The sequence below is a fragment of the Metopolophium dirhodum genome, chromosome 1, assembly GCF_019925205.1.
Source record: "Metopolophium dirhodum isolate CAU chromosome 1, ASM1992520v1, whole genome shotgun sequence".
Classification (NCBI taxonomy): Eukaryota; Metazoa; Arthropoda; class Insecta; order Hemiptera; family Aphididae; genus Metopolophium; species Metopolophium dirhodum.
In genome coordinates this window covers 90,067,301-90,081,433 of record NC_083560.1, presented here as the reverse complement: position 1 = coordinate 90,081,433, position 14,133 = coordinate 90,067,301, and the positions used below count along the sequence as shown (strand labels likewise).

Genomic DNA, 14,133 nt, shown 5'->3' with positions numbered 1-14,133 from the left:
GTAATCTTTGTGTGGGAAGTTGTCGTCTATATCAGTGGTTCTCAACCTTTTTACTACCCCGGACCACTTCGATAATATTTTATAGGTCGCGGACCACCTTAATTGTACGAAGACCTTTTTTTTGTTCATCAACAAGAATACACAAAATTAATCAAAACATGTTCATTTTTATTACTTTACTATATACTTATTACTATATTACATTTTAAATTATTTTTTAACAATATATTTATAAATAAAATATTACATTTTAATCAGAGCGTTGTGCTTGTTTTGTTTTGACAATTTTATCGAATCTTGGTTCCACTGTAGTTGTCAAAGCCACACGTAAACTATGTGTGGCATCGAGCCTATTTCTAGTTTTGGTTTTTATGTGGGTCATTCCGGAAAATCCAGCTTCACACAGATATGTCGAAGAAAATGGAAGAAGAATTTTCATTGCTTTTTCAAAAAGCACGTAATACTCGTCCTTGAGTTCAATCCAAAATTTGGTAACAGACATTGTTTTAAATTTAGATTGTAGACCAATATCTGATGATATCTCTAACAAAAGTTCTTGTTCTTTTAAACACAATTTATGTTGAGAGTTTGTTAAAAATGGATTTTGTACCCATAAATATCCGTCTCGTGGATCTTGATTCACTGGATAATAATCTTCAAACGTATCATACAATGATTGCAAATGATTTTCGATAGTTATTTTGATATTACTATCGATGTCTAACTCATTAGTTTCTATAAATAATGAAAAAGATTCAAACATCTCATAGTTTCTTTCCTGAATACGCGTTATCCACAACTGTATTTTTTTTTTAAATGCATAAACTTTATTTAACATGGTAAAAATTGTTGTGAGTGGACCTTGTAAACTTAAATTAAGGGTATTTATTAAGTTAAAAATATCAGATAAATAAATACATTTTGCGATCTATTCAGTATTTTGAATAATTGAAATGTAATTGCTTTTCTTTTGAATTAAAAATAATTCAATTTCTTTTCTTAATTCAACAAATCTATTCAGGACTCTACCACGGGATAACCACCGAACCTCTACGTGCATCAATAAATGAGAATGTTCAGATCCCATTTCCTCACATAAAATTAAAAATAATCTAGAATTTAAGGCATTACATTTAATAAAATTAATTATTTTTACTGCCTCAGTCAATACTTCATTCAAATCTGGTGACATTTTTTTCGCAACTAAATGTTGTCTATGTATAATGCAATGTATATGAACAAAATGTAAGTTTGCTACATTTTTAATTCTGGAAACTACACCAGAATATTTTCCGGTCATACTTGCGGCACCATCCGTGCACACAGACACACAATTTTCCCAGTTTAGTTGGATTTTTTTTATATATTCATTTAATCGTTTAAATACTTCACTCCCTGTAGTATGTGAAGGTAATTCACAACAACACAATAAATCTTCACACAATTCTGATGTTTGAAAATCAATAAAACGCACGTAACATAGCCAAATTGCCATTTGAGATACATCAGTTGATTCGTCAAGTTGTATTGAAAACCATTTCGATAATTTAATTTTATCTATAACTTGTTCTTCGATATCCACAGAAATATCATTTATTCTTCTAGAAATCGTGTCATTAGATAAAGGTAAATCATTCATTTTTTTAGCAGCGGAAGGCCCTAAAAGTTTACTAGTAACATCAAGTAAACAAGGTTTAATTAAAGTTTCCCCAATATTATACGGTTTTTTGCATTTGGCTATACGAAATGCTACCAGATAAGATGCTTTAACTAATGAGTAATCAACCTTAGAAATGGTAGACATAACTTTTTTTTGAGCCGTTAACTCTTAACCTTTTCGAATAAAAAAGTTTGTAGGTTTGTTATTAAATTCTTTATGCTTTGATTCCAAGTGACGAATAAGTTTAGCAGGTTTCATTGCTTCATTAGATAAAATCACAGAACACAATACGCACTGTGGTTTCGGTATGTCGTTAGAACCAGAAGAAAAACAAATAAATCCATACTTAATATAATCATTATTATAATTACGAACAAATGTACCTTTTTTCTTCTTAGGTGGTGATGCAATGATATCATCAACGGATTCCGAAACTGAACTAGTGGCAATATCATTATTATTTTTTTTGTAAAAATTCAATAAGTTCGTTTGTTTAGAATTCATTTTTATTAAACAGAATAAACGTAGTTCCGCCGCGACGTCACACTTGCAATTGAAAGCCGAATCAATAATGTAGATACGAAACAAATTGGTGCGATAGTATACGGGTAATATAATATACTATAAAATTCCCAACACTATACTAAAAATAGTTCAGATAACAACACAATACGGACCGGCATCTCTTTAATCGCGGACCGGCACCGGTATAGACTCTATATCGATTAATAATGCTTGGTCTTTTTCGGGAATTAAGCTGTTTGCAACCGTTGAGGCAAAATAGTTGTTTGTTGATATCCGTATTGATAGAGCTGGTTGAAGTGTTGACGGTGGGTGAATTTTGTGGTGATAACTGATGTAGTGGTTTAGGATTTGATGTGGTTTTTAGTGGATTTGGTTTGGGTATGGTTTTGGGTGAAGATGATAACGTTATATTTTTTTGTTTTAGTACATTTTTTGAATGAGTTGGTTGACGAATAGAGGGGCTTTTTATGAGGCTTTTTATTTTAGTGGTTTTGAAAACATTTTATAGTGTGATGGGCTTGCGCCCGCTGGGTATTCGTATCTTATCTAGTAGTATAAATAATGAGCATATTACCTGCGATATGGTGAGTGTATAATATACTGCTATCGGAGCTATTAAAATCGGTACTCGTGAAACGCGATAAGTACGTGTAGTCTGTACGGAGTCTAGCAACGAACTGAATTGATGGTACCCTTTTTCACATAATAAGTTATTATGTTCAAATAAATTATACTATATTTTTTTGATTCATTTTTTTTAGTTTCGACATTTTGTAATTTCAATCTGAAAAATTAAAATTAAAATATTTTTATTAAATAACTTATGTGACTAAACGAAAATGAATACATACCAAAAGCATTCATATTGCATTGTACCACGAATGTTTTTTTCAGGTTTTCAAATGTGAAAGTTCGTCGATTATCAGCCAATACATTTTTGTACCTCGAAAAACTCCTCTCTACGTCGACATATGTGACGGGAGAGTATTTAAGAAGAGATACGTCGCTTGGACTGAGATTTTTTTCAAGGTTTCATAGCCTTTATTTTTCTTTAAAACAGCTTGAAATTTGTCTTGAATTGCTTTTCCGACGTTTCCGTTTGGTATTTTGGAAATATTATTTTCAACATTTTTCATCAAATGAATTGAATCGTTTAAAGATGTATTTTTTTTTTCTAATAAAGTTATGCTACTCGGCAAAAAATTAAAGTGCGATTTTATATAAGCAAGATCACTAGTTAAATTTGGATCTTGAATTAAATGTTGCGTAATTTGTATGGATACCGCCTCGTTTTTGTCAAACATATTTATTACGCGACTAAAATCTTGAAAATGATCAGAATAATAAATAGCAGACTCTAACCAAGTACTCCACCTAGTAATTATTGGTTGTGGCGGTAACGGAATATCGGGTAACTCAATTTTAAAAAATAATACACGTGACGATGCTTTCAGGAAAATTTTTTTCCCATTAGAAATTAAATTATCTACCTTTGGAAAATGTTTACGTATCTCTTCAACAATACGATGTAGTCCGTGAGCAAGACATGTTAAATGAATCAATTATTAATATGTTATATTAAGCCAGTCTCCCCTAACTTATCTATTATGATAATTATCATTATGTCTTGTTCGTCTTTTTCATTGTTATGTTCTAATTAACTCTCTATAAGAGTTTTTCCACTTTAATTGGTTTTCAAATACGAATTACAATTGTTGTTGGTACAATTCCATCGTCTTATATCATTTTTAAATTATTTTATGGAATCTTGTTTATCATGTTTGCTTAGCATGTTATCTGGCATGACACATTTGGAAAATGTCTATTATATTATTAAATATTACGAGCTACAGCACTACTTTGCGCGTACGTAGACCATTCGGCTCAGTGGATTTTTTTTAGGAAATATTACTGGGCGACATAAAAAAAATTTCCACGTTACACATCATAATCAAACTCAACATAAAGATATAGGCCTAAGAAAAAGATTTTTTTTTTAGTATTAATTAAAAAAACCTTAAGGTACCTACATCTCATAATACCTATCATCAAAACTCACAACACATAAATAAGTTCAAAACAAAATGTATGAGTTAAATTTATCCTTTTTAAATTAAAATAACAGAATCAATTGTTAGTGACATACAATTTACATATTATTATATAATTAATATAAAATACAAAACTCTTAAATAGATAGAAATATTATATTATTTTACAAACTTCTTCAAAGAATTTCCGTATGTAGAAATGGTCTTTATATGCTTGTTTATCTTGTATCGACGTTTATGAAAATCTGGAAACTGATGGCCTTGGATCAAAATGTGCTGTACGACTGCTATTTAAAGCAGCATTGTAAGGGTGGCTATTAATCGCTTCCCTCAAATAATTGGATGGATTGTATGTTTGCAAGAGGCATCGCATATAGTTCAGGCTCTCAATTATGAGGAGTTAGAGAAATATATGGATAATATCTCTTCAGGAGTTAGGAAAATAAAGTATTTGGTTTACCTACTTATTTTTAAATAATAGAACAGCTTTCCGGTGAAATCTGTAATATTACGAGATGCTGGTAGATTTCATCACTGAATTGACTCAAATTAGTTTTGTTAATTAAACCTTCGACATCACTTCTTAGCGAAGCAATCATTTCTATTGCATTTCTGTCAATCATCTGAGTCGATTTATAATACTTTTTTGGTCATAATCAACAATCAAGTCGATGTTGTAGAAATTCTATAGAGCTTAGTATAGGTAATTTCATTTTTAATACTTGAAAAAGCGTTTTTTTGAAACATACGAATTTTTGAATTGTTCGTGTTCTTATGTACAATATTTTTGTATTTATTGAAAATTTTTACTTTAAAACAATGAAGATAATAAAAAAAAATTCTATAAATAAATTCTATAATAAAAAAGGATTAAATTTTTTAGGATTGCACATGTCCTCTGTGCACTCCCTAAATAGTTTCACCAATGTAGGTACACTTGTTTCACTCTGATGGTTTGAGAAATGGTTGTTTTTGAATGTCTTACATGTCATTACCATAAAAGTAGTGTGTATCGATATGACCATTATGGTGATCTAAATGTTTTTATAATTTAGACACGCTATTATTAACGTCTAATAGGTCTGCTGTTTCCGTTCTGGGTTGTTTATTTATTACTGTACTAGTATACCAAGGTGCTCTAAATACTCGTAAATAAACATTAATACCACAATGTAACTATGTATAAAAAAATAGGTACCTATAATATGTATTGTAGTCAATTTCCACTGACCGGCAAAAACAAATTGCCGGTATTATTAATACAACAGTATAAATAGTATAATGTAACTAATATCATTGATTTACTACTCTCGAGTATTTATAATCAATGCTAATATGTAATATTACTATAATAGTAATTTCATTATTGTAAAGATCAAGGCTGGGCAAGTTAACGATTTTTTTTAACTCGTTAAGTTAAGTTAATACAAGAAAAAGTAAGTTAAGTTAAGTTAAAAGTTAACTAATGTTTTTTTCATAACTTCGTTAAGTTAAAAATTCATGGATAAAAAAAATTAACTAAGTTAAAATTAACTTAATTAAAAATTTAATTATTTTCAAATCTATAAGAAAAATAGGTTACCTACAAAATGAATAACAAATTTGGAATTTATATCAAGTTTTAAGATTCGAATTTGATATGTTTTAGAAGTTGACAATAATTTCGTTTTTTGTAGGCAAAGGACACATTTGAACACAAAATTTCCTCTGACATCCGAAATATCCGCAGGTAGCTGTTTAAAATAATTATTTAAATGCGGCCATTTTGACTCTAGGTCTCTTGACTCGGTCATCATTAATTAATATTATATACAAATAATAACAAAAAACACCACAGTGGAATTAAAACAAATAAATGACTCGAAATCGACGAAATGTCAATCGAACTGCAGTACCGCTCTGCGCACGTCAATGGTCAATGAAGCAATAAGCAGCAAAATAACAATACCGTAATTAAAACTATAAATCGTGGAGTATAAATATTTTCAATATTGAATCAGATATTCAAAAATAATTTTTCCCCATGAGGCATGAGTTATTTTAATAATTTCAAGTAATAATGTATTTCTCGGAATCAGACAGGATGTGTGGTGTATGCGCTAAAATGTCACTATACTAGGTAATGAGTTATGGTTTACAAGAAAACTAATTAAGTACATGAACGTCGAGACCCGTATACAATTATATGAGTACATATAAATATAAATTTATATTAATATTTAATATATAATTTAAATATATAATAATAGCTCAATGTTCTTTTTCATTATATAATATTATGACAATGATAAACATAATATATGATCAAATATTTATATCCAATATGGCTCGTATTCACTATTCGTAATATGTATAATGTATAAAGTATATAGTTATAGTATATACTGTATGTATATTGTATATTTGTATATACATCAATAGACAATAATCACAAATTTATAAATATTAATTATTAATTATTATTACATGCGGGTGGGCATTACTAGTATTACACTGGATACAGGCTAATAGGCTATTTACAAAATTGAAAATACCTATATTATGTCTATTGTGTATATATCAAACTCAATCGGTAATAATTATTATTTATTAACCATAGGTACGTCATTTTCCCATTTATTTTCTATGATATCTAATAATTCTCAAGCCAACAAAATTATAAATCAATGGGTCAAATTTAAAATGTAACTTAATTTTAAGAAATCTGTATAAAATTAACTTGAAGTTAACACGTTAAATATGATAAAAAATTAACTTATTAAGTTAAAATTAAGTTTCCAAAAAAAAGTAACGAGTTACTTAATTTAGTTAATATTAACTTAACGTTTTAACTTAATTTTAATTTTTAACTCGTTAATGCCCAGCCTTGGTAAAGATCAGTGGCGCCGAACACGTACTTCGGGTAGTTCAATTGAGTGGGTGGGTAAGTAGATGTGTGGGTGGGTAAAATAATAGAGTACAACTGAGACTTTCTACTTTAATTTTATTAGACACTACTTGCATAGTAACAAAACATTGTCAATTAGTTAAGCCCGCTTCATAGTTGAATACGGGCATCGAGTATGCATCAATATTGATAATAGACAAATCAAGAATTATTATTTAGTATTCTATGAATTGTCATAAATACGTATACTGGGTAAAAATTAAAATACATGGTAAAATTATAGTAATACTAGCTGATAACCCGACGTTGCCTGGGAAAAAATTTTGAATAATTAACTCCTTTAGGGTATAATTCGCTGTGCATATAGAAGCAAAATCGGTAAACGGACGTTTCGCCGATTATTGAGATAGGATATTTCGTCCTAGAGAGTTATTAACCATAGGACGTTTGGTCCCCGTCATATTTTGATTAGGTATAGGACATTCGATTCTCAGGTTATTAATTACTTCAAAGTTCATTATTTTACCAACATTTACTACATTTATTTTTAATGAACAATTCTGTAATGTCTAATATAGTATAAACTATATAGGCTATAGGTAAGTAATAACTTATTATATTTTTTAATATTAAAATTTAAAATTTATTATTTACTATTTATATTATATTTTGTAAATTGTGTGAAGTCAAAATAAATTCGGATAAAATGATCAACATAAACATCGGTTGACGTGAAAAGGTCTTTTTCTATATATAAAAATATATTAGCACCCAATAGAATGAGTTTTAATGAAAGTATTTTTCGTACGCGAGTGTTTGAGGAGTTATTGGAAAAATTTCCACTGTATAAGTTTTAGTTGGTGTAAATACTTTAATGGATTGGGGTTCTTCGTATTTTTTAGGCACATAATTTTTTTTAAATTGTTGATCTTTTCATTAGTAAAATCATTATTTATAAAATGTTCCATACATAATCGTTTTTTGTACAAACCATCCGGCGTCAAATGTATTAAACTAATGTTTCCTGTACAAAAATAATTAATATATGTAATCTAAAACAAAAGGCCACAGACACATACAATTTTCACTGAATGTTTATATTGGAATTTTTTATACACCATACCATTTTCAACATATTTTGATTCATGTTAAAATATTTATAGGCATATGAAATTTTCGATTATTATAATTTTTTTGACTTTACAATGATGTATCTATGTTTTTATTTTTTATTTTTTTTTTTTGTGTGTCTGTTATACATCAATAAAATTGTATTTGTTGGGTTAAAAAAGCTTGAAAACTTAATAGAAGGCTCCAAGTATATTGTTTCAAAGACAAATGAAAAATATTAAAAAACCATACCTCATCATAATTTTTTTTATAAGCATTTAAAGTTCAAATATTGACAAAATACGTAAAAATTACGAAAATTTGCAAATTATTTTGAGTTTGAAATTCATAGAAAATTTTCCTTTTAAATCTAAGATTTAAAAATGTAATACATGATTCCTAATAAGTTTGTCTACATTTATTAAAAAAAAATGTCCAAAGAAAGTCAAATTAAATTTTTATGAGCGTCTGAAATTCATTTTTTACAACATTTGATATTTACTAGATTTCTCATGTAAAGTTTTTCTTATTTTACTTAATGCTTATATTCTCATTTTCTATACACCATAAAATTTTGAAAATATTCCGACAAATTTTGAGCTTTTTACGGACAATTTAAAATTTACAGATTTTTTTTTTTTCTATAAATATCAATAACATTTTTATTTGTTGAGTCAAAAAGCGTAAAAATGTAATACAAGGCTCCTGATATATTCTTACAATAGTGGTTGAAAAATATTAAAAATGCATAGGCACAATATTTTTTTATAAACATTTGAAGTTCGAATTTCGGCAAAATTTATCAAAATCACGAAATTTATCAATCATTGTAATTAATAAATTATAAAATGTTCAGTTTATATAACTAAGGATTGACAATTTAAAACAAAGATTTAATTATCATAAATAGTTCATACTGTAACCAAAAAATCTAAAAATATACAAGTTATTTTTTACAGACATTTTTAATTCAAATTTGGACAAAATTACATATTAAAACCTAGAATCACGATTTTAGTTATTTTGTTGTAATTTAAAAATATTATTTGTTGATTTATGAAACTTTTAGAGTATACTGTTATACTTAATGTATACGCAATGACATTTTCAAATGTAATTTTTTTGGAAAAACTGAATTTAACCTACTGTAGTATATACAATGCCGAGTGGTGGATTGACAAATTTTTCGGTCCGGGAAATATGGATCAAACTGGCCTTGCACCGCCAATGTAACACCCCCACCCCCGAAAAAAAATGGTCTTAATTTTACTCAAATTTTAAAATTGATTAATTTCACCCTTAAATTAGTAAAATATATAATAGGTACCTATAATTAAAGCTATAACAGTTTTGGGTTAGTTAGATAAGGTTAACCTATTCAAACTGTCCTAACTTGAACTTGAAGTTTAATCTTATTATATTTTAGATTCTGGCGGAGTATTGACTTTACAATAATGTGTGTTTTTTTTTTAAAATTTTAATTCATTTTTTTAAATTTTTATTTAAATTATTTTTTTTGTTTCTGTCATCACCTTTTAGGACAGTAAAAATACTTAGATTTTCTTGAACAGTACCTTTTCTGATAGGAAAGTGAATCTAGTTGGTACATTGGGTCAAAAGTAATTTCTAAGTAGTTTTCAAAAGCGCCGTGAAAAACAAAAGAAAAATTAAGGAATAACGGGAATTTTCACGCAAAATCTGTTTGCGAGAAAATCGATTTTGGTTTTTGGTGCAACCCTAAAACAAATGACCGTAGGTACATGAAATTTTGACTGAATGTTTAGCATTTTCTATACACCGTAACATTTTCCAAATATTTTGACTTATTTTGAGCTGTTTACGGACATTTTCAGTTTCCATTTTTTTTTAGTTTTATTTCTATAAGCTTGAGAATTTAATAGAAGGCCTGTAGTATATTGTTTCAACGGCAAATTAAAGAAAATTAAAAATCCACAGTCACAATTTATTTTTATAAGCATTTAAAGTTCAAATATTGACAAAATAATTAAAAATGACGACAATTTGCAAATTATTTTGAGTTAACAATTCATAAAAAATGTTCTTTTTAAATCTAAGATTTGAAAATGTAAAACAAGATTCCTCATAAGTTCCTACCTTTATCAAAAAAAAATGTCTACAAGAAAGTCAAATTAAATTTTTACGAGTGTTTAAATTCATATTTTTACAACATTTGATATTCACTCGATTTCTCATGTAACGACTTTCTTATCTTGTTGTAATTAAAAAACGAATGACTGTAGATACTTGAAAACTTCACTGAATGTTTATACACCATACCTACAATTTTAAAAATAATTTGACTCTTTTGAGCTGTTTACGGACATTGCCAGTTTTCAATTTTTTTAGTTTTTTTTTCTATAAATACCAAAAGCGTGAAAATTTAATACAAGGCTCCTGATATATTGTTACAATAACGATTAAAAAATATTAAAATACAAAGTCACAAATTTTTTTTATTAACATTTAAAGTTTGAATTTTGACAAAATTTATCAAATTTAAAATTTAATAATTATTTTGTAGTTAAAAAATTATAAAATGTTCAACTTTTATAGCTAAGGATTGAAAATTTAAAACAAGGTTCCACATAAATAAGTAAATATATAAATTACTTTATTCACAATAATATCATAATCAAATATGCTTAGTATTATCATAGGCTGACTGACCGTATTCGCTCAGAATCGTTTTTCTTATACAATGATATTAGGTATATCATTGAATTCAAATTTAACACCATCCATTACAGTGACCCACTTGTAACCTACTGTACAGCAGAGCGACATCCACTTACCCACCTTTTTTTTTATATGATGTTGTGTGTAAGTTAAGTATGAAGTCTTTAACAAAACATTGTTTAGTATAGTGACCTGTAGTACTAAAACCCATTTATTCCATTAACAATTTTTCTTTTTTTCTCGTACCTTTTCAGCGCCTCTTTTCTTTCGTTTTTTACCAGCACCACGCATAATTTAAATTGTACAGTTCAATTGAATTTTTACACTAAACAAACTTCTGTTAGTACTGTAACTGACACGGTAACTCGTTTGTGTAAAGAGTTCAAAATAAAAAAAAAATACAAAAAACGATAAGATAAGGTTATCAATGTTATCATGTAACCAACTGAATTCTAACATTGAGTATAAAATATTAATACTAAAATACCAATACCACAGATTTCTAAATAATACATTAGCTTGAATCGGTGGAAAAATAGTGTTAATACCAAAATTCTTACTATATGAATTTCAATAGTTTAAGATATTAAAAATAATACCTTCGTAGGTATTTGATTTTTTAATTAATTTTATGCTTTATTTATAAAATTATAATTTTTTTTGTAATTATATTATAATAATTATAGCGGCCCTGCCGGCCCTCACAAGAACCAGCCTATCGGGAAGATTCTCGATTTTCCGATAGGCTAAACCGCTCCTGCTAATGCCTAATACTAAAATTAATTACTGTAATTACAATAATATTATAAAATATGCTACCTATAGTAATATTATAGGCTGACATACCGTCTCCGCTGAAAATCGTTTTTCGTGCATAATGGTATTATATTATTGAATTCAAATTTAATACAATCCATTATACAGTGATCTACTTGTAACCTACTATACAGCAGAGCGATATCCATTTTTTTTTCAGTTTTTTTTTCAATTTATTATTGTCGATGAATAATTTTTTGCTCCATCCAAAAACTCAAAAATGTAATACAGCGTAGGTACCTAACACAAGTTATTATTATATTATATTGTAATTAAAAAAAAAAATTGAACATAATCCCCAGTAATTTTTAATGAGCATCTGAAGGAAGACATTTTACAAAACTCGTCAAAATTGCTAAACTTTACAAGTTATTTTGAGTTAGAAATTCATAAAATATCTTAATTTTATATCTAATAAGATTTTTCCTACATTTTTCTATCTTAAACAAAAAAAAAATTGTGTAAGTGGGTGTCGCTATGTTTTACAGTATGGCTTACAAGTGGTCACTGTAATGGATGGTGTTAAATTTCTAGTCAATGATATAATATCTGTACTACTGGGAAAATCACGGACAACACCGGCCGAGACAGCTATACATTAAAATATAATATAATTTAAATATCTTAAATAGACATTGCTTCCACAGTGTGTTACACCACTTACACCCAAAAGGAGTTAAACAACCAGAATTTTTTTCCGGGCCACGGAAAAGTTAAGATAAATTTGAATTGAACAAAGTTTGAGTCATATCGAGTTGGCACATTTAACGGACAACGAAGTGCACGGGATCAGCTAGTTTTCTATATTTAATACAGAAGGTTTGCTGACTTTATCCAGCCCGTAATCAAAATTAACCATTCTGTTATTGAGTACTTCCAAGGAAAATAGTTTTTAATCATTAACATAAAAGAATACTAAAATGGATTTATCATATTTACAAACCCCTTCTAATAGATCATGCATTATGCCTACTCCTACTTGGTCTAATACTCTAAAACTTTTTACATCAGGCCTAACACAAGCCCCTTTTATACCACTTCTAGTAATACCACCTTCACTTACATCGAAGTTATATTGTTTCCAACTTCTCAACATAGCTTTGCTTTCTCATATCTTCCTTTTAATTTTACACATTCTGCAAGGGTAATTAGATGAAAAACTTTCCACAAAACCAGTTATGCTATGAACTATGAACAATGAGAACTAATTCAAACTTAATATTCCACTCAAACTTATCAGTATTAACCCCAATACAAGTTTCTGTTAAGTAGTTTAATTCATCAATAAGTGGTCTAAATATAATATTATTTTAAAATTTTTGTCTGTCAGGAGAATGGAACAATAAAGTTAAAACCAGGGATCGAAACCGGTTTAATCGGTTTTCTGAAAAACCGGTTAAAACCGCGGTTTTTCATATTTCAACACCGTAACCGGAATCGAAACCAAAAACTTTAAAACACCGGTTAATAAACCGTAACTGAAACCTAAAATTTTAAAAACCAGTTCTTGAAACCGATTGAAATTTAAAACTAATATCGGTTTCTTCGAATTTTTAAAGTTAATTACCTATATTATTTATAATTCTAGTTAAAACGAGTATTTTTATGCCAAGAAAATATTTTGTTTGAATACCGATGGTATAACTGATTATTACTAAATATTAATAGGTAGTACGAATATTATTCTATTTATATTTTTTAATATCATTACTAAATTCACTGATTCAAAATTAAAATGCAAATATCATAATTATTATTTTGTTCACCCCTATATGTGGCTATGCATTGTTGTTATTTGATGTATTTGTGTATATTATTATTTATTAATGTTATTACAATTGTTTCGTATTCGACTGATCCGCATCCGTCCCGCAGTCATCAATTACTTATGTAATTATTATCATTCTCCACAGAATCTCCTGGATTATAAATGTGTGTACCAAATCTTATAACGTGTATTTTTATGAATCTTAACACTAAACCTTTTTAAATAACAATATTTTCAATAGTCCTATACTCTTTTTAGTATCCATTTAAATTAATATTTTGTTCAAATATCATAAGCATTAATCACATAACAAGAGATTTATTATATACTGTAATATAGTGTGATGTTAATGTAAATTACAATTAAATATTAATATAATCGAATTATGATCTCAACCATATATTGCATGCAAAAGTAGGTATATAACATATTAAAGTGAACAACATGAAATTAGTTCTGCTATATTGAATGTATCTAGTTATACAAATCGGACATATTTTAGGGCTATAGGCGCCGCTCAGCCCTTATTATTAAATAGATAGTTAAAATATTTTATTTTATTAGGTAAAGGAAAAAAAATTTTCAAAAACCAAAACCGGAATTTTAAAAACCGTTCTTG

The 14,133-nt window shown here is 27.8% G+C and overlaps 1 protein-coding gene across 1 annotated transcript; it reads right to left on the bottom strand.

Annotated features, from left to right (window-relative positions):
- Positions 1-250: 250 nt before the first annotated feature.
- Positions 251-12,842, bottom strand: LOC132944718 (zinc finger MYM-type protein 6-like). The gene is made up of 4 exons (XM_061014197.1): positions 12,690-12,842; positions 1,834-2,005; positions 1,030-1,770; positions 251-735 (listed from the first exon to the last, which is right to left on the bottom strand). The coding sequence occupies exons 1-4, from the start codon at positions 12,840-12,842 to the stop codon at positions 251-253; spliced, it is 1,551 nt and encodes a 516-aa protein (XP_060870180.1).
- Positions 12,843-14,133: the final 1,291 nt, after the last annotated feature.